The sequence below is a fragment of the Papio anubis genome, chromosome 10, assembly GCF_008728515.1.
Source record: "Papio anubis isolate 15944 chromosome 10, Panubis1.0, whole genome shotgun sequence".
NCBI lineage: Eukaryota > Metazoa > Chordata > Mammalia > Primates > Cercopithecidae > Papio > Papio anubis.
In genome coordinates this window covers 19,798,692-19,821,270 of record NC_044985.1, presented here as the reverse complement: position 1 = coordinate 19,821,270, position 22,579 = coordinate 19,798,692, and the positions used below count along the sequence as shown (strand labels likewise).

The following is a 22,579-nucleotide window of genomic DNA, read 5'->3' as shown; positions in this document are numbered from 1 at the left end:
CTTAAAACGTTACTGTATCACCCAATAATTTTATTCTTAGGTATATACCCAAGAGAACTGAAAACAAGTTCTCACCAGAAATTATATACTCATGTGTATAGTTACATAGTAGCATTATTCATGATATTCAAAAAGTGGGAACAAGTAAAATACTCATCAATTGATGAATGTATAAACAAATGTGATATAGCCATACAATGGAATTATTTGGACCTAAAGAGGAGTGAAATACTATATATGCTATAACATGAATTAACTTTGAAAGCACTATGCTGGGTGAAATAAGCCAGATACAAAAGGCTGCATATTGTATGATTCTATTTATATGAAATGCCCAGAATAGGCCAAGTCATAGAGACCGAAAGTGGATTAGTAGGTGGCAGAATCAGAAGAGACGAGAAATAGGCAGTGACTACTAATGGGTATGGAGGTTTTTTGGGGGATGATAAAAATATTATAGAATTGGTCATGATTGGTGCACAACTGTGTGAATCTATTGAAAGCCACTGAATTATGTTCTTTAAAAGTTTGAATAGTATATGAATTACATGTCACAATAAAGCTGTTGGTTTTAAAAAATATATTAAAATAATGAGACAGTACTCTGTGCAGCCTATCAGAGTTGTAAAAATGAAAATGTTTCAAGATACTATTGATGGGAGTGTAAATTGGGATAATCTTACTGGGCAACATGGTAACATTATCAAACTTTAAAACAGTATATACCTTAGAATCAGCTATTCCATTTCTAAATATAATCCTACATCACCTCTAATAGAAATGCAAATGGATGGATGAATGGATGGATGAACGGATAGATGATTAATAGATATACTACACCTATATATTCATATATATATATATACACACACACACACACACACACACACAAAAAGTTATATGAAGTTGTTAGTATTAGTAACTTCATATAAGCTAGAAATAGGCCGGGCGTGGTGGCCCATACCTGTAATGCCAGCACTTTGGGAGGCCGAGGCGGGTGGATCACGAGGTCAGGAGATCGAGATCATCCTGGCCAATAAGGTGAAACCCCGTCTCTACTAAAAATGCAAAAACAAAATTAGCCGGGCGTGGGAGTGGTCACCTGTAGTCCCAGCTACTCGGGAGACTGAGGTGAGAGAATGGCCTGAACCCTGGAGGCGGAGCTTGCAGTGAGCCGAGATTGCGCCGCTGCACTCCAGCCTGAGCGACAGAGCGAGACTCTGTCTCAAAAATAAATAAATAAAATGCTGGAAATAGCCTATATGTCCAATATCAGGAGTCTGTTTAAATATTTTACAGTACATCTACATCATAATGGGTTGCTATTCAGTTTTGTTTTTGTTTTTTTTGTTTTGTTTTTTTTTAATTATACTTTTTGTGCTAGGGTACATGTGCACAAGATGCAGGTTTGTTACATATGTATACATGTGCCATGTTGGTGTGCTGCACCCATTAACTCGTCATTTACATTAGGTATATCTCCTAATGCTATCCCTCCCCCCTCCCCCCTCCCCCCACGCCACAACAGGTCCCGGTGTGTGATGTTCCCCTTCCTGTGTCCAAATGATCTCATTGTTCAATTCCCACCTATGAGTGAGAAAATGCGGTGTTTGGTTTTCTGTTCTTGCGATAGTTTGCTGAGAATGCCATTCAGTTTTTAAATAGTGCATTATTATTATATTGTTTATATAAGGCTTTAAAACTAAATAAAAATAGACACGTGTACTTTAAAAGTGTCTGAGACATGTTTTATGGGACAAAATTCTAGTTGTGTAACAATATATATGATATGATCCTCTTTATGTGAATAAATGTATGCTTATATCAACATAGAAAAATGTGTATTTATACAACACATGACGATTACCCCTGATGAATAAAAGGGAGAGGACTTGAGAAAGAAAGAGTTGGATTTTCTTTTATACTTCCTACTATTTTGTTAAATGGTTTTATCATTGTAATAATAATTTACTTGAAAATATTACAACATATTATGAACACTTGTATTGTTATAGCTTTTCATGCAGATTGAAGCTCTCTTTCCACAAAAATTTGGAAGATGGACCGACTATGCAAAAAGATACTGTAATGCACGCATCAGGTAAGACAAACTATTTTCCATAAACTTTTTCCTTACATATTTACTGTGAACATTGCTTTATTAATCATTCTTTAATCCAGTGTTTTACAAATTTGTGGTAGCTATGAAATAATTGGTGGATTTTTTTTTTTTTTTTTTTTTTTGAGACGGAGTCTCACTCTGTTGCCCAGGCTGGAGTGCAGTGGCCGGATCTCAGCTCACTGCAAGCTCTGGCTCCTGGGTTTACACCATTCTCCTGCCTCAGCCTCCCGAGTAGCTGGGACTACAGGCACCCGCCACCTTGCCCGGCTGGTTTTTTGTGTTTTTTTAGTAGAGACGGGGTTTCACCGTGTTCGCCAGGATGGTCTCGATCTCCTCACCTCGTGATCCGCCCATCTCGGCCTCCCAAAGTGCTGGGATTACAGGCTTGAGCCACCGCGCCCGGCAGTTGGTGGATTATTATGTATAGGTGGATGAACTATATGTAAAATAAATAAAAGTAATAGATAATGGCAAAGTCTTCCTTTATTTTTATTTTTTACTTTCTGCTTTTTATTTTTGAAATTGTTTATTTTTATTGGCTACATTTACATGTACATTATACAAAAGTAAAAAGTAAGTGTTTCTTCCACTCTTGTCTCTCAGCCAACCATTTCCCTTCGCGTGTAACCATTGTTGGCACTTTCTTTTGTATCTTTCTGAAGATACTCTTTGGGTGAGCAAGCATGTATAATACAAAACATGATTATATGTGTATAATATTACTTCATTTTATTTCAACATATATAGCACAATTTGTGTATTATTCTGCAGCTCGCTTTCTTCATCTAGTATGTATTGTAGATCTTTCCATATCAGCTACTCAAAGAGCTTTGATATTCATTTTATTTTATTTTATAGTATTTTTTTCAGACGGAGTCTCTCTCTGTTGCGCAGGCTGGATGGAGTGCAGTGGTATAATCTCGGCTCACTGCAACCTCTGCTTCCGATGTTCAAGCAGTTCTCCTGCCTCAGCCTCCTGAGTAGCTGAGATTACAGGCATGCGCCACCATGCCCGGCTAATTTTTGTTATTTTTACTAGAGATGGGGTTTCACCATGTTGGCCAGGCTGGTCTCGAACTCCTGACCTCAGGTGATTCGCCTGCCTTGGCCTCCCGAAGTGCTGGGATTACAGGCATGAGCCACCACGCCCAGCCCGATATTCATTTTAAATGCTGCATCTATTATACCGTTTAGAATTTATTTATGCAGTCTACTCTTAGTGGACGTTTATAGTATATAGCTATGCATACAATGCAGCAGTGAATATCTTTGCACATGTTGAGAGGTAGTATTTTATAGTTCTGAAGAACATGGAAATTTAGAGCTAGACCACTTGTGTTTTATTTTCACATCTACTATTGTGGAATGCTTCATTTTAGAAAAGTAACTTTATCTCCTCATACCTCAGTTTCTTCAGCTCAAAAAAAATGGCAAAGTATTATGCCTGCCTTGGAGAGTTATTATGAGACTTATATTACCTAATATTTATAAAGTGCTTGAACAGTGACCATACGTGGGGAGTACTCGATAGTTGTTAGCTATTTTCATATTTCATGCCATATACATAGGGGAAAAAATCTTAAGATAAAGTTATAGAAGTGAAATTGCTAGTTTAAAGGGCATGTGCATTTTTATATTATTAGATTTTTCCAAATCATGCTCCATGGAAGACACAGCTTTTTACATTTCCACCAGCCCTATGCCAGATTGTTTCTTTTTCCATACCTTTCAAACATAGTGAAATATAAATTATTTTATTCTTGGCCAATGTGAACTGATAGTAGCTTTAATACACATTTGTCCATTATGTCATTAAATGCATTTGAGCATTTTTTTTCACACATACGTGTTACTTGTACTTTTTTTCTGTCAGTTGTCTGTGTGTGCTGCTTGCCCTGTCTTCTAAATGTATTGGCTTTTTTCTTGATATGCTGAATATCTTTATATATTACAAAAATAATCTCTTTGTATGTGATATGAGTCTCTCATGGTTTTTTCCCAATGCATTTTTTTTTTTATAATTCCTTTAAATAACACCACATGGTCGTGGTTTTCTGATGCTTTTTAAAGAGCTCCAAAGTACAAAGATAAAATTCTTCTAAATTGTTTCTATGAAGTCAAACACTTAATACCAAAATCAGACAAGATAGCACAAAAATGAAAACGAGTCTACAAATGCAGAAATCCTCAATATTAATAGATTAATGAAATCCAGAAACTCATTAAAAACCTAATATATTGATTATATGCAAATGACTTTCACATTAGGAATTCAAGGAAAGTTGAATATTAAGAAACATATCAATATAATTCGCCATATTAATAATGACAAAGAGAAACCTCATCATCTCTATATGTGCTGAGAAGTCCTTAGGTAAAATATAGCATTTACCCTCCCTGTATTTTTGGGGTTTTTTTGTTTTTGTTTTTGTTTTTTTGAGACGGAGTCTCACTCTGTCGCCCAGGCTGGAGTGCAGTGGCACGATCATGGCTCACTGCAACCTCCGCCTCCTAGGTTCAAGCAATTCTCCTGCTTCAGCCTCCGAGTAGCTGGGACTACAGCCGTGCGCTAATTTTTGTTTGTTTGTTTTGTTTTGTTTTGTTTTGTATGTTTAGTAGAGACAGGGTTTCACATATTGGCCAGGCTGGTCTCGAATTCCTGACCTCAGGTGATCCACCTGCCACAGCCTCCCAAAGTGCTGGGATTACAGGCGTAAGCTACCACGCCCAGCCAACATTTACCCTTGATTACAGTTTTTAATAAATTTAGGGTATATATGTATAAGTGTGTCTTTACATATATATGTGTGTATATGTTTATGGGTGTCTTTCAATCCCAAAACAACTACCACATGAAACACTAAAATCAGGCGCGTGCCACCACACCTGGCTAATTTTTGTATTTTTAGTAGAGACGGGGGTTTCACCATGTTGGCCAGGCTGGTCTTGAACTCCTGACCTCGTGATCCGCCCACTTCGGCCTCCCAAAGTGCTGGGATTATAGGCGTGAGCTACCACACCCAGCCAAGATTTTACTTTTTTCTGAATTTATTTGTAGATATAATATATTCAAATAAGAATATTCTCCTTGTAGATCCAGAAAATTGATTCTGAATATTATTTGAAAAAATAGGCCGGGCGCAGTGGCTCAAGCCTGTAATCCCAGCACTTTGGGAGGCCGAGATGGGCGGATCACGAGGTGAGGAGATCGAGACCATCCTGGCGAACACGGTGAAACCCCGTCTCTACTAAAAAATACAAAAAACTAGCCGGGCGCGGTGGCGGGCGCTTGTAGTCCCAGCTACTCGGGAAGGCTGAGGCAGGAGAATGGCGTAAACCCGGGAGGCGGAGCTTGCAGTGAGCTGAGATCCGGCCACTGCACTCCAGCCTGGGCAACAGAGCGAGACTCCGTCTCAAAAAAAAAAAAAAAAAAAAGAAAAGAAAAAATAAATAAGCAACAATTGTCAAGAAAGTTATGAAAAACTAGAGTATTAAAAAAGGGGGGCCCAACACAGCGGCTCATGCCTGTTGTAATCCCAGCACTTTGAGAGGCTGAGCCGGGTGGATCACCTGAGGTCAGGAGTTCGAGACCAGTTTGGCCAACATGGTGAAACCCCGTCTCTAATAAAAATACAAAAATTAACTGGGTGTGGTGGTGGGCAGCTGTAATCCCAGCTACTCAGGAGGCTGAGGCAGGAGAATCGCTAGAACCCAGGAGGCGGAGGTTGTAGTGAGCCAAAATTGCACTGTTGCCCTCCAGCCTGGGTGACAAGAGCAAGACTCTGTCTTAAAGAAAAAAAGGGAAAGGGATTCTTTCCCCTCTTCTTTTGAAATTGTTTATTTTTATTGGCTAGATTTACATGTACATTATACAAAAGTAAAAAGTAAGTGTTTCTTCCACTCTTGTCTCTCAGCCAACCATTTCCCTTCACATGTAACCAGTGTTGGCACTTCCTTTTGTATCCTTCTGAAGGATAAATAAATTCCAGATGAGTGAAATATTTAAACATTATTAAATAAAACCCTAAATAAAACAGAGGACTTCTTTTATAACTTTGTTGTAGGGAAGTCATAAAAAGGAATATATTTGATTGTGTAAGAATTTCAAAGGTGTCACCCTTCTGGAAAATATATATAAAGTAAAAAGAAATTTCTAATTAAGGAAAAATTATTTATGTGTTGCAAATTAAAGAGAAGGCTAATTTCAATGACTGAGAAAAATGTGCAAAAAATGTAAACAAATAATTGATAGAAAAGGAAATACAAATAGGTTTTGACTGCATAAATCTAATTGATAAAAGAAATGTAAATTGAAACTATAGTAAGACAAATGTTTAACTATTATAGTTATAAAAATTATAACGTTTAACAAAACAGTATATCAATGAGCATATGAAGAAAAAGGAACTGTCTTACATTGTTGAAAGGAATGTAATGGCTATACCATCTATTTGGGGGTTTTTTTGAGACAGGGTCTTGCTTTGTCACACAGGTTGGAGTGCAGTGGCACTGTCATGGCTCACTGCAGCCTCAGCTGACTTGGCTCAAGTGATCCTCCCACCTCAGCCTCCCTAGTAGCTGGGGCTACAGGGATCCACCATGTTTGGCTAATTCTTTGTGTGTGTGGTTTTTGTTGTTGTTGTTGTTATTGTTGTTGTTTCTGAGACAGAGTCTTGCTCTGTTACCAGGCTGGAGTGCAGTGGCATGATCTTGGCTCACTGCAACCTCTGCCTCCCGGGTTCAAGTGATTCTCCTGCCTCAGCCTCCCAAGTAGCTGGGATTACAGGCATGTGCCACCACACGCAGCTAATTTTTGTATTTTTAGTAGAGACGGGTTTCACCACATTGGTGAAGCTGGTCTCAAACTCCTGACCTCAGGTGATCTGCCCGCTTTGGCCTCCCAAAGTGCTGGGATTACAGGCGTGAGCCACCACACCTGGCAGTTTTTAAAAATTTTTTGTAGAGACGGGGTCTCACTGCATTGCCCAGGCTTGTCTGGAACTCTGAGCTCGAGTGATCCTCCCACCTCAGCACACTTAAGTGCTGGAATTACAGTCATGAGCCACCCTGCCTGACCTATACCATCTATTAATAGAAATTTCACTATAGCTACCAAACATGAAAAGCCCATACACTTAACCTAGCAATTAAAATTTAAGTTTATCCTATACTTGTTCATATATACTATTATATGTAATTGTTCATGTATGTTCTTATACATGTGTGTTCACATATTTATTAAATACACAACATATAGATATACACATACACACATATGCACATATGCAAAATTTAAATTGCATGTTTAATAAATAATACATGATTGGATAACAACTAGTTGTAGAGAACTTACTGTAAATTATTGTACATCCATACAATGGAATACTGTGTAATCTTGATGCAACTTATTTCTAAGATATACTGTTGAAAGAAAAGGAAATTACAGAAAATTTTGTTATCTTTTGTATTTTTTAAAACGTGTATGTGTAAAACACACACACTGATTTTCCCTAGATACCTTGAAATTGTCAACATGGTAACCTCTGATGCCCCTGACCCAACTGACAGTCTCTGAGACTTCTCTATAGAAGCCACTGGGCACTGTGGAGTCCACTTTGCATGCTGTTAGTTTAACTGTTCAGCATAATGTGATTACCCAGCTGGCTGGAGATTTATAACAAGAGACCACTTTGCAGTGGCATGTGATCAGTTTGATAGGGAATTTGACCTGCATTGTGTTCCTCACTGGAGTGAGTTACTAGCTAGAAGCTCTTTGAGGGCAGAACACTTGTTTTTTCCAGTATTCTATTCCCAGTGGCTAACATGGCACCTGGCACATGATATCCAATGTGTATTCAATTATTGAATACTAGATCTGGGGTTTTTTTTTTTGTATGCTAGATCCATGTAACTTCTTGACATGAATAACATTATTCATCTGCTAAATTCACAGATGTTGTCAAACTAATAGGGTTACTCAGATATAACTTAAAATTGCTCTGAAAATTGACATAGTATTAAAAAACACGCAGCACAATCATCTTGGAGAAGGATTTCTTATACTTTAGATTTGGAGCTTCTGGAATAAAAGGGCTGAACTAAGTGCTTTGGGTAATCTTTCCCAGCTTAAAGTTTGGTTTCTTCATATTGACTTTAAAAATCATGAGCAAAATAGGGATTCTTCTTATAAGTGAAATACTAAGAGGAGTTTTTACATAACTGACACTGTTACATTTATTTTACTACTTCTGTTTAAAGAAAAAAATAGACAAACCAGTATAATTTGGCTACTTTCTATTAAGAATTTTAAGTTAATATAGTTTTGTGACTTGGACTGAGAGAGTTTTATGACACAAAGTTCTTAGTTGTTTTTATGGTAACTGGGGGCATAATTAATTTGCTAACATCAGTTCTGATTAAACTATAAATCCATTTAGATGCCAGTTTGACCAAAGTAATAACTCTTTAGTCTTTACCAAGTGTTTTTTTTTTAACAATGCATGGAAATGACTATAATGATTTTGCTACAGTGCCACAAATTAATATCCCTTCCCTCCACTTGGAAATCAACAGTAACAAATGTAGTAAACACTGTAAGTTGCCTACCCCGTCTTCCTTCCAAACAGATTCCTGATTTACTTCAGGTATATATACAAATCTATAGGACTCTGGGAAAGTTGACTTTGTATCCTTTTTCGCTGGTGGATTCTGGTCATTCTAAGCCAGTTAGCACATAATATTCTTCAGACAACTGTTAGTGGTCTGAAGCATGCTGAAGAAGGGCTTTGTTTCAAGGATGGAGGACAAGATAAGCATCTTAAGCTGAATATGAACAAAGAAGCATGTTGTCCTACCTGCTGCTGGTAGCTGTCTTCTGACCATGTTGGGTATCGGGTTTAGATGAGGCAAGCTTTTTAATGGCACAGTGAAGAGGTGCAAGGAATCCAAGAGTTGACCAATCCAAGAGCCTTTCTGGACTCTGAATTCCTTTTATTCATGTTGTATAACTTTCCTTTTTTTATTAAGCAGTCTTGATTCAGAGTTTCAGTTGCTTATAGCCAAAAACCATGGTTCCTGGCACATTATTTCTAAATATTCATTTTGTTCCTATCATAGGTCTTTTTTTTTTTTTTTCCATGGTGCTGGGTATTGTTGGGAAGCTCTTAATCGTAATTCTTGCAGACTATAAATGACAAAAGTTTGCTGACATAAAACAAACATACTTATCTGTATTTATCTTCTAGAGTCTGGAACAACCTATGTGGTCAATAAGCATTTCTTTTTTCTGTTTCATAACTAGGACTTGTCATATGACAATAGAAAGAGACAGTACACCTGTCTCTTTCTTACTTAATGCCTACTCTGTTTCATTAAGAGATTAAAATTCATCTCTGTGAAATGCTTTATGATTGTGGAGGACATGTTCTGTTTTCTGGAGAAAGCCATTTCAAGATTAATATCATGTTATTTTGAGGTATCGCCCATCAATTTAATTTATTGAGCTGCTTTTAGCATGAAGGGCTGCTTAGAATTTGTCAAAAAGCCTTTTCTGCATCTATTGAGATAATCATGTGGTTCTTTTTGTCTTTTGTTCTGCTTTATATGCTGGATTATGTTTATTGATTTATGCACGTTGAACCAGCTCATCCCAGGATGAAGCCTCCACTTTGATCATGGTGGATAAGCTTTTGATGTGTTGTTGAATCCGTTTATGACAAAACCCACAGCCAATATCATACTGAATGGGCAAAAACTGAAAAATTCCTTGAAACTGGCACAAGACAGGGATGCCCTCTCTCACCACTCCTATTCAACATAGTGTTGGAAGTTCTGGCTAGTACTAGGCAAGCAGAAATCAGGGTATCTAGTTAGAAAAAGAAGAAGCCAAATTGTCCCTGTTTGCAGATGACATGATTGTATATTTAGAAACCCCATTGTCTCAGCCCAAAATCTCCTTAAGCTGATAAGCAACTTCAGCAAAGTCTCAGGATACAAATTAATGTGCAAAAATCACAAGTATTCTTATACACCACAATAGACAAACACAGAGCCAACTATGAATGAACTTCCATTCACAATTGCTTCAAAGAGAATCAAATAATGAATCCAACTTTTACAAGGGATGTAAAGGACCTTCTTCATGAGAACCACAAACCACTGCTCAGTGAAATAAAAGAGACACAAACAAATGGAAGAACATACCATGCTCATGGATAGAAGAATCATCGAAAATGGCCATACTGCCCAAGGTAATTTATAGATTCAATGCCATCCCCATCAAGCTACCAATGAGTTTCTTCACAGAATTGAAAACTGTTTAAAGTTCATATGGAACCAAAAGAGCCCGCGATCTCCAAGACAATCCTAAGTCAAAAGAACAAAGCTGGAGGCATCACGCTACCTGACCTTCAAACTATACTACAAGGCTACAGGAATCAAACAGCATGGTACTGGTACCAAAACAGAGATATAGACCACAATGGAACAGAACACAGAAATAATACCACACATCTACAGCCATCTGATCTTTGACAAACCTGAGAAAACAAGAAATGGGAAAGGATTCTCATTTAATAAATGGTGCTGGGAAAATTACAGCCATAAGTAGAAAGCTGAAACTGATCCTTTCCCTTACTCCTTATGTAATGTAAAATTAATTCAAGATGGATTAGAGACTTAAATGTTGTAGACCTAATACCATAAAAACTTCTAGAGGAAAACCTAGGTAGTACCATTCAGGACATAGGCATGGGCAAAGACTTCATGTCTAAAACACCAAAAAGCAACGGGCAGCAAAGCTAAAATTGACAAATGGGATCTAATTAAACTAAAGAGCTTCTTGCACAGCAAAAGAAACTACCATCAGATGCGAACAGGCAACCTACAGAATGGGAGAGAAAAATTTTTGCAATCTACTCATCTGACAAAGGGCTAATATCCAGAACCTACAAAGAACTCCAACAAATTTACAAGAAAAACAAACAACCCCATCAAAAGTGGGCAAAGGATATGAACAGACATTTTCAAAAGAGACATTCATACAGCCAACAGACATATGAAAAAATACCATCATCACTGGCCATCAGAGAAATGCAAATCAAAACCACAATGAGACACCATTCACACCAGTTAGAATGGCGATCATTAAAAAAGTCAGAAACGGGAATAAAAGGAGAGGATGTGGAGAATAGGAACATCTTTACACTGTTGGTGGATTGTAAACTAGTTCAACCATTATGGAAAACAGTATGGCTATCTCCTCAAGGATTTAGAACTAGATGTACCATATGACCCAGCCATCCCATTACTGGGGATATACCCAAAGTAAATTATGCCGCTATAAAAGACACATGCACACGTGATGTTTATTGCAGCACTATTCGCCACAATAGCAAAGACTTGGAATCAACCCAAATGTCCACATCAGTGACACATTGATTAAGAAAAATGTGGCACATATACACCATGGAATACTATGCAGCCATAAAAAGGATGAGTTTAAGGCCCCTTGTAGGGACATGGATGCAGCTGGAAACCATCATTCTTAGCAAACTATCACAAGAACAGAAAACCAAACACCGTGACAAGTTCTCACTCCATAGTGGGAACTGAACAACTAGATCATCACTTGGACTCAGGAAGGAACATCACACAATCGGGACTATCATGGGGAGGGGAGGGATTGCATTGGGAGTTATACCTGATGTAAATGACGAAAGGATGGCAGCAGACTAACATGGCACAAGTATACATATGTAACAAACCTGCATGTTACAGCACATGTACCTCAAGGAACTTAAAGTATAATAATAATAAATTAAAAAAAAAAAAAAAAAAAAAAAAGATTAATATCATGCTTCTCAAAAGGTATTTTCTTTCAGGTTCCATTTCAGAAGTTTTATGTTATTCCTTTACTTCTTTACCTTGAAAGCACTATGGTTCCATAGACTCTAATTCGGCTCAAGTCACTTCCTGGCATTTTAGGTTAGTCTGTGGAATGCTATATATTTTTCCATAATGTTTTGATTCTGTGAAGGTGTCATTTTCACACTATAATTTTGCAGAATGCAAATTTTGGTTAGTTATTCAGTTCTAGACCCATATTTTATATTTGAAATGTCATGACTGTATTCAAAATAAGTTAAGTGAAGCTTCAGCAAGGGGTTTGCTTTTATAAAGTGTATTAAATACCTAAGTAATGACAAACAGAAATGTACTACTGCAAATGTAGTTCAGGGATGAGAAATCAGGGTATAGGTAACCAACTACCTGGTTTGACTTGAGACAGACAGCAGAAGTATTACTCAGCCAGAACATCTCTTATCCAAAATGCCTTACATCATTCACTTTACAGGGTTGTATTTAGAGGAAGCTATAAATACAAATATGATTTGGAGAAGGCAACATATTCAGTTGTCAATCATTAGCACATTGTATGATCAATTGTTAAAACTAAAAGACTTTGGAGATCACCCAGTTCCCCTCTGTCATTTTGTAAGCACTTGGTAAGTTTAAATGGCTTACTCTATCTCACTTTCTTTTATGTTTTCTTTTTCCCCCTGGAAGTAATAAAGACTTAGGGAATGGCAACTTTAATAAATATTCTTTTACATAGAAAAAGAGGACATATAGATAACCCAGCCAAGCATCCTGTTATCAGCAGCTGTCTTCAAAAAGTATGCTGTGGGAAGACATATTGGTCTTCCCTAATATTATATTTTTGTTTTTGTTGTTTTCTTTTGTTTGAGACAGAGTCTTGCTCTTTTGCCTGTGCTGGAGTGCAGTGGTGCAATCTCTGCTTGCTACAACCTCCGCCTCTCGGGTTCAAGCAATTCTTCTGCCTCAGCCTCCCGAATAACTGGGACTGCAGGCATGCGCCACCACACCAGGCAATTTTTTGTATTTTTAGTGAAGACAGAGTTTCACCATGTTGGCCAAGCTGGTCTTGAACTCCGGACCTGAAGCCATCTGCCCACCTCAGCTTCCCAAAATGCTGGGATTTACAGGCATGAGCCACAGCGCCCAGCCTCTTCCAATGGTGTGTGATTCATCAGTTTTTTTAGTCTTCTCTGTCATTGATATTTTGTAGCAGTTCCACCTCTAAGGAGAATTCGTTGTCTAAATTTTTATGAGAGGAAAAATGCTGCATGATAATACAAATTAAAAATATTTATAGCCATACCTAAAGATTGTTAATTAATGGGTCATTGTCAGCTTCAAGAAATGTCTCGAGGGAGAGCATCAGGATAAATAGCTAATGCATGCAGGGCTTGATACCTAGGTCATGGGTTGATAGGTACAGCAAACCACATGGCACTCATTTACCTGTGTAACAAACCTGTACATCCTGCACATGTATCCTGGAACTTTAAATTAAATTAAATTTTATTTATTTATTTATTTATTTATTTTTGAGATGGAATCTTGCTCTGTTGCCCAGGCTGGAGTGCAGTGGTGCGATCTCAGCACACTACAACCTCCATCTCCCAGGTTCAAGTGATTCTCCTGCCTCAGCCTCCTGAGTAGCTGGGACTACAGGCGTGTGCCACCATGCCTGGCTAAATTTTTGTATTTTTAGTAGAGACGGGGTTTTACATGTTAGCCACGATGGTCTCGATCTCCTGACCTCATGATCCACCTGCCTCGGCCTCCCGAAGTGTTAGGATTATAGGTGTGAGCCACCGCGCCTGGCCTAAGTTAAATTAAATTTTTAAAAAAATGTCTCTTATGGAATTGTGCTGTCCCTCCTTTGTCCTCAGCATTGTTGCATTTAATGTTCTCACCCATGACTAAATAGAGGTTGTGTCTATTCCATTTGCAAATGGTTCAAATCTGAGAGAAATAGTTAATATAGTGGATGGCAGAGATATGTTTGAAAAACAATTAGATAAATATTAATAGAATGTGTATTCTGCATTGAGATTTAGAAAGTCAGCTTTGTGTGGAAGGGATTTGAGAAACCCTCACCTATTTATCAATAGTTCAGTTCTAAAAGATTTGTAGTTTTGAATAACCTTAGGCTAAATTGGAGTAAGGGATGGTTCTACTTCATTCATTGATTAGACTGCATCTAGAGTACAGTTTAATTTTGAATTTATCCATTCATTCTGAAAGTATTTTAGGATGCCTCTTACATGCTAAGCCATGTGGTAGCCATCAGATATGCATTAGGGAACAAGACACACATAGTCCAGCCTTCACTTGAGTTTTCAAGTCAAATACTAATCTAGTTGAATATTCTAGAACTAAAAGAAGAGAGTTTCAAGACAGTGATGGAGTTAGGTAGGGATAATATACAGAGTCTTGTTCTTCATAATGGCAGTAAGAAGGCATTGCAGGGTATTTTGGTTTTTAATTATCAGTATTATAGGTTCTTAAATTGCAGTAAAATATGCATAACAAAATTTATCATTTAGTATTTTTAAATGTACAGTTCAGTAGATACGGTTGCCTATATGTATATGTTTTAGGTTTTTTAACTGCAGTAAAATATGTACAACAAAATTTACCATTTAAACATTTTTAAATGTACAATTCAGTGACCTTCAGTACATTCTAATGTGTTTCAGTACATTCTAATGTGTTTCACTACATTCTGTTGTTGTGCAACCATTACCACTCTTCATCATCAGAACTTTTTCATCATTCCAAATTGAAACTCTGTACCCATTAAATAATTGTCCCCATTTCCCCTTCCCCAGTCCCTATAATGTGAAACTTAAAGCATGAAACATACATCATTAGATTTACAAATTTGATTTATTATCTAAGATATTTCACACTGTTCAAAATTCTAAACCTATAAAAGAGTATACACATTGAAAAACCCCTCTTACCTAAATTCTTCTCCCTATAGGCAACTGTATGTGGTTTTAATCTTTTCTCAGAAACTGTGTGCATATTCAAGCAAATTCATATGTTTTAAAAAGATTGTAATGTAAGCATAAACATTGTTTTGTACTTTCCCCTTTTGTCTTTTTTTCGTATACATAAATAACTTCCTCCTTTTTATGGTTGCATGTCATTATATCATTGGAAAGATACTGTACTTTTGGGGATGGCAGGAAGTTGTGAGTTTGCATTGTACGGTTTATATTTTCTCCGTGGAATGGGAAGGACAATCATGTTCAGTGAAATGGAAAAATAGAGGGTTAAAGGTTTCATGAAAATTGATGTGGTTTGAAATTTTGCCAAATGAGAATGAGATTAGTGTGGTAGGATTGTTAACAGCTCTAGTAACCATTTGAGATCAGCAACTCCAGATTTGTAATGGAACCAGTTCTCTAAGGTACAATTTCTCCAGCCACACCCAGCAGCCTGGATACAGGCCTGGAAAAGGCTTCAGGCCTTTTTGATCCTGAAGTTGGATCCATTCAAGATTGGATTTTTTCAACAGCTTATGATGCATGGACTGTGAGACAAGGGAACTTAATTTGTATTAATAAGAACAAAGGTAATGTATGAACTCTGAAATCAAAAGGGCTGAGGAAAGATGTGAAGACAAAAAAATATAATGGATTTGGAAATGAGAGGAGTCAGTTGACTGAAAGGTATTGATGCGATAGTAAAGACCATAGTGAGTATAAATGAACAAGCACCTTCGAAGAATGGGGTAAGTAGAGAGTGGAATGTCTGAATTTACCAGGTAGAATGGTTTCTTAGGACCTGGTTATAACCATAGGGATAGTTGGAGTAGATTTTAGAAGGTCCGGCAGGGCGCGGTGGCTCACGCCTGTAATCCCAGCACTTTGGGAGGCCACAATGGACAGATCACAAGGTCGGGAGATTGAGACCATCCTGGCTAACACAGTGAAACCCCATCTCTACTAAAAATATGAAAAAATTAGCCGGGCATGGTGGCGGTCGCCTGTAGTGCCAGCTACTCTGGAGGCTGAATCAGGAGAATGGTGTGAACCCGGGAAGCGGAGCTTGCAGTGAGCCGAGATTGCACCACTGCACTCCAGCCTGGGCGACAGAGTGAGACTCCATCTCAAAAAAAAAAAAAAGATTTTAGAAGGTCATTGAAAACAATAAGTGTGAGGAACTAAGAGGGAACTAGGAGCCATATTTTAAGCATTTTAACAAATGAAAACATATCTGGGAAAGGGTGACCAGAATAATGAGAGGAATCTCATATTCAGTTCTACAAATGTCTAATGTTATTGATTGCCTACTATATTTAAGATATTATTTCAGAGCTGCCAGCAATACAAAGATGAATAAGACATAGTACTTGATCTTATGAAGCCTATAGGAATTTGAAAGCAAGAAGCCCTAAGGGGAATAGGTTTTTAAATATTTAAAGATCTGTCATGTTTTAAAAGAATTAGACTTCTGTCTTTGTGGCCTCAGAGAGCAAAACTAGTATCAAGCAGTGGAACTTAATCCTGATGTAGATTTTGGCTTAATATGAGTAAGAACTTTTAAAATATATATACTTACATATGTAGCACTATAACAATAAAAATGAAAAGGAAAAATACCATAATTCTGCTATACTAACAAGTAAACTGTTTTCATTTTTTATTTCTACTCTTGTCTATATATCTAATAATTATTACATAGTTTTATCTATCTTACATGTAATGAATGCTATCATCTGCTAATTTTCTCTTAGCAATGCCTTGTCCCATACGTTAACATTGTCTTTATAAGTTGTTTGATTTTCTTTACTTTTATTAATTTAAAGATGGTTTATTGCATTTGGGAAAGTTATCCATACTTATTTTAACAAACCACACATAGAAAAAACATTTTTTTAAAAAAGTAAAAGTCTCCTAGTCCCTGATAAAACAGACTTTAAACCAACAAAGATCAAAGAGACAAAGAAGGCCATTACTATAATGGTAAAGGGATCCATTCAACAAGAAGAGCTAACTGTCCTGAATATATATGCACCCCATACAGGAGCACCCAGATTCATAAAGCAAGTCCTTAGAGACCTACAAAGAGACCTAGACTCCCACACAATAGTAATGGGAGACTTTAACACCCCACTGTCAATATTAGACAGATCAACGAGACAGAAGGTTAACAAGGATATCCAGGACTTGAGCACAGCTCTGCACCAAGCAGACCTAATAGACATCTACAGAATTCTCCACCCCAAATCCACAGAATATACATTCTTCTTAGCACCACATCGCATTTACTCTAAAATTGACTACATGATTGGAAGTAAAACACTCCTCAGCAAATGTAAAAGAACAGAAATTACAACAAACTCTCAGACCACAGTGTGATCAAATTAGAACTCAGGATTAAGAAACTCACTTAAAACTGCACAACTACATGGAAACTGGATAATCTGCTCCTGAATGACTACTGGGTAAATAACAAAATGAAGGCAGAAATAAAGATGTTCTTTGAAACCAATGAGAACAAAGACACAACATATCAGAATCTCTGGGACACATTTAAAGCAGTATGTAGAGGGAAATTCATAGCACTAAATGCCCATAAGAGAAAGCAGGAAAGATCTAAAATCGATACCCTAACATCACAGTTAAAAGAACTAGAGAAGCAAGTGCAAACAAATTCAAAAGCTAGCAGAAGGCAAGAAATAACTAAGATCAGAGCAGAACTGAAGGAGATAGAGACACAAAAAAAACAAAATCAGTGATTCAAAAAAAATCAGTGAATCCAGGAGCTGGTTTTTTGAAAAGATCAACAAAATTGATAGACTGCTAGCAAGACTAATAAAGAGGAAAAGAGAGAAGAATCAAATAGATGCAATAAAAAATGATAAAAGGGATATCACCACTGATCCCACAGAAATACAAACTTCCATCAGAGAATACTATAAACACCTCTACGCAAATAAACTAGAAAATCTAGAAGAAATGGATAAATTCCTGGACGCATACACCCTCCCAAGATTAAACCATGAAGAAGTTGAATCTCTGAATAGACCAATAACAGGCTCTGAAATTGAGGCAATAATAGCCTACCAACCCCAAAAAGTCCAGGACCAGACAGATTCACAGCCAAATTCTACCAGAGGTACAAAGAGGAGCTGGTGCCACTCCTTCTGAAACTATTCCAAACAACAGAAAAAGAGGGAATCCTCCCTAACTCATTTTATGAGGCCAGCCTCATCCTGATACCAAAGCCTGGCAGAGACACGACAGAAAAAGAGAATTTTAGACTAATATCCCTGATGAACATCGATGCGAAAATCCTCAGTAAAATAGGGGCAAACCGAATCCAGCAGCACAGGAAAGAGCTTATCCACCACGATCAAGTCACCTTCATCTCTGGGATGCAAGGCTGGTTCAACATATGCAAATGAGTAAACATAATCCATCACATAAACGGAACCAACAACAAAAGCCACATGACTATCTCAATAGATGCAAAAAAGGCCTTCAACAAAATTCAACAGCCCTTCATGCCAAAAACTCTGAGTAAACTAGGTATTTATGGAACACATCTCAAAATAATAAGAGCTATTTATGATAAACCACAGCCAATATCATACTGAATGGCCTAAACCTGGAAGCATTCCCTTTGAAAACCAGCGCAAGACAAGGATGCACTCTCTGACCACTCCTATTCAACATAGTGTTGGAAGTTCTGGCCAGGGCAATCAGGCAAGAGAAAGAAATAAAGGGTATTCAATTAGGAAAAGAGGAAGTCAAATTGTCACTGTTTGCAGATGACATGATTATATATTTAGAAAACCCCATCGTCTCAGCCCAAAATTCCTTAAGCTGATAAGCAACTTCAGCAAAGTCTCAGGATACAAAATCAATGTGCAAAAATCACAAGCATTCCTATAAACCATTAACAGAGAGCCAAATCATGAGTGAACTACCATTCATCATTGTTACAAAGGGAATAAAATACCTAGGAATCCAACTTACAAGGGATGTGAAGGACCTCTTCAAGGAGAACTACAAACCATTGCTCAATGAAATAAAAGAGGACACAAACAAATGGAAGAACATTCTATGGTCATGGATAGGAAGAATCAATATCGTAAAAATGGCCATACTGCCCAAGGTGATTCAGTGCCATCCCCATCAAGCTACCAATGACTTTCTTCACAGAATTGGAAAAAAAACTACTTTAAAGTTCATATGGAACCAAAAAAGAGCCCGCATTGCCACGACAATCCTAAGCCAAAAGAACAAAGCTGGAGGCATCATGCTACCTGACTTCAAACTATACTACAGGGCTACAATAACCAAAACAGCATGGTACTGGTACCAAAACAGAGATATAGACCAATGGAACAGAACAGAGGCCTCAGAAAGACCACCACACATCTACAACCATCTGATCTTTGACAAACCTGAGAAAAACAAGAAATGGGGAAAGGATTAACTGTTTAATAAGTGGTGCTGAGAAAACTCGCTAGCCATATGTAGAAAGCTGAAACTGGATCCCTTCCTTACACCTTATACAAAAAATGATTCAAGATGGATTAAAGACTTAAATGTTAGACCTAAAACCATAAAAACCCTAGAAGAAAACCTAGGCAATACCATTCAGGACATAGGCATGGGCAAGGGCCTCATGACTAAAACACCCAAAGCAATGGCAACAAAAGCCAAAATAGACAAGAGGGATCTAATTAAACTAAAGGGCTTCTGCACGGCAAAAGAAACTATCATCAAAGTAAATAGGCACCCTACAAAGTGGGAGAAAATTTTTGCAATCTACCCATCTGAAAAAGGGCTAATATTCAGAATCTGCAAAGAACTTAAACAAATTTATAAGAAAAAATCAACCTCATCCAAAAGTGGGCAAAGGATGTGAACAGACACTTCTCAAAAGAGGACATTTATTCAGCCAGCAGACACATGAAAAAATGCTCATCATCACTGCTCATCAGAGAAATGCAAATCAAAACCACTGTGAGATACTATCTCACACCAGTTAGAATGGTGATCATTAAAAGTCAGGAAACAACACATGCTGGATAGGATGTGGAGAAATAGGAACACTTTTACACTGTTGCTGGGAGTATAAACTAGTTCAACCATTGTGGAAGACAGTGTAGGATCTAGAACTAGAAATACCATTTGACCCAGCCATCCCATTACTGGGTATATACCCAAAGGATTATAAACCATGCTGCTATAAAGACACATGCACATGTATGTTTATTGTTTATTGTGGCACTATTCACAATAGCAAAGACTTGGAACCAACCCAAATGTCCATCAATGATAGACTGGGTTAAGAAAATGTGACACATATATACCGTGGAATGCTATGCAGCCATAAAAAAGGATGAGTTCATGTCCTTTGCAGGGACATGGATGAAACTGGAAACCATCATTCTCAGCAAACTATCACAAGGACAGAAAACCAAACACTGCATGTTCTCACTCCTAGGTGGGAATTGAACAGTGAGAATGCTTGGACACAGGGCAGGGAACATCACACATGGGGGCCTGTCGAGGGATGGGGGCCTGGGGGGTGCAGATAGCATTAGGAGAAATACCTAATGTAAATGATGAGTTGATGGGTGCAGCGAACCAACGTGGCACATGTATACCTATGTAACAAACCTGCACGTTGTGCACATGTACCCTAGAACTTAAAGTATAATAAAGAAAGATCAGTTTTAGTTTAAAAAAAAAAAAAGTAAAAGTCAACTGTTGTGCTTTCATAACTTTCCCTCTAGATAGCTTCTCTACTTAAGTACATAAAGAAGGATGAATTGATAGATAAGCAATTTTATATAAATAGGATCATATTGTACACACTTTTCTGTAAAATGCCTTTTTCACTTAATACTGTTTTAGGACATTTTTTGATACCAGTAACTAAAATACATAATTTTTATTGACTATATGATTATATTTTATATATAAGATACTATACCATGTGCTTTAGATGTATTCTCTTTAATTCCTTCAACAGTTCTACAAGATAGATGATAGTAGGTCCATTTTATAAATGAGGAAGCTGTGTTTGGAAAGGTTAAGTAACTTGTCAAGTCACGTAACTAAAAAGTGAAAGAACAAGAGTGTAAACACCCTTTAACACCCCTTTTCTCCCATTCTCCTTCCAGTATTTGAATTATTTGGTAATTCAGTGGCCGTGTTTGTATTATTGACTAAGTATATTAAATTAATGGACTAAATAAATTAATATTGTTCTCTACTAAATCAAGCAGTTGACTGTTCCTTTCTTGGTCAACTTTTTGTTTACCTTGTAATTTACTTTTTTCCCATCTGTTTGGTTTTCTATACAGCTACTGCTGCTTTTTCACTGAAAGACTCCAACCAATCTGTCAACTTCCAACATGTCTTATAAGCACATAAAATAATCTTTTTTCTTTTTCCTGGAGATTTTCCTCCCACAGCCTTCTGTTATGCTCCAGTCTAAACCAGTTTTTCTTTAGGCATGGCACAAAGCTGTCACCCTGAATTTCCTTGGGCCATTCTGCTCTGTTGGATCCTCACATTCCTGGATTTCATGACTTTTATTTCTTAGTTTACTACCTGATGTTTTAAATATTTTATTATGGAAAAAATTAACATATAGAAAAGTACATCCTGTAGTATAATGAACCCCCCATGTACTCATCACCCAGCTTCAGCAATTACTATCTCACGACCAGTTTTGTTTTCGCTGTGCTCCCATGTACCTCCTCTACCCCATATTATTTTGAAGGAAATCTTAGAGATTGTATTTTTTCTATAAAATGTTTCACTATATATCTCTAAAGAGTAAGGAAGGACTGTTCTCTTTTTTGAGACGGAGTCTTGCTCTGTTGCCACGTTGGAGTGTAGTGGCACAGTCTCTGCTCACTGCCACTGCTGCCTCCTGGGTTCAAGCGATTCCCCTGCCTCAGCCTCCCGAGTAGCTGGGACTACAGGTGTGCACCACCACGCCTGGCTAATTTTTTGTATTTTAGTAGAGACGGAGTTTCACCGTGTTGGCCAGGATAGTCTCAATCTCCTGACCTCATGATCTGCCCGCCTCAGCCTCCCAAAGTGCTGGGATTACAGGCATGAGCCACCACGCCCGGCCAGGACTGTTCTTAAAAATAATTATGCACGGCTTAATATGTAAGTCATGGGTTAATAGGTGCAGCAAACCACCATGGCACACGTTTACCTGTGTAACAAACTTGCACATTCTGCACATGTATCCTAGAACTTAAAGTAAAATTAAAAAAAAAAACTATAAATATTAATCCCCATTTAAAAAGTAATTATAATACCATTATTATACCTTAAAAATTAAAATTAATTGCGTTAAATCCCTTGATTGCATTAAAAATGCAGCAAATGCTTGGGTGTTGGATGCACCAAAATCTCACAAATCACCACTGAAGAACTTATTCATGTAACCAAATACCACCTGTACCCCAGTAACCTATGGAAAAGCACAAGCATGCACACACACATAAAACATATTTAATTTTACATAATTAAAATGCACTTTTTTTGGGCCGGGCGCGGTGGCTCAAGCCTGTAATCCCAGCACTTTGGG

At 37.5% G+C, this 22,579-nt stretch overlaps 1 protein-coding gene across 11 annotated transcripts in view; it reads left to right on the top strand.

Moving 5' to 3' along the window:
* The window catches only part of ZRANB3 (zinc finger RANBP2-type containing 3), a 308,526-nt gene that overhangs the window by 170,015 nt on the left and 115,932 nt on the right, over nt 1-22,579 (top strand). For all 11 annotated transcript variants that reach the window (XM_031651750.1, XM_031651757.1, XM_031651752.1 and 8 more), the window contains one exon: nt 2,016-2,101. In XM_031651750.1, coding sequence (XP_031507610.1) covers nt 2,016-2,101 — 86 coding nt within the window. The remainder of the gene's footprint in view (nt 1-2,015; nt 2,102-22,579) is intronic.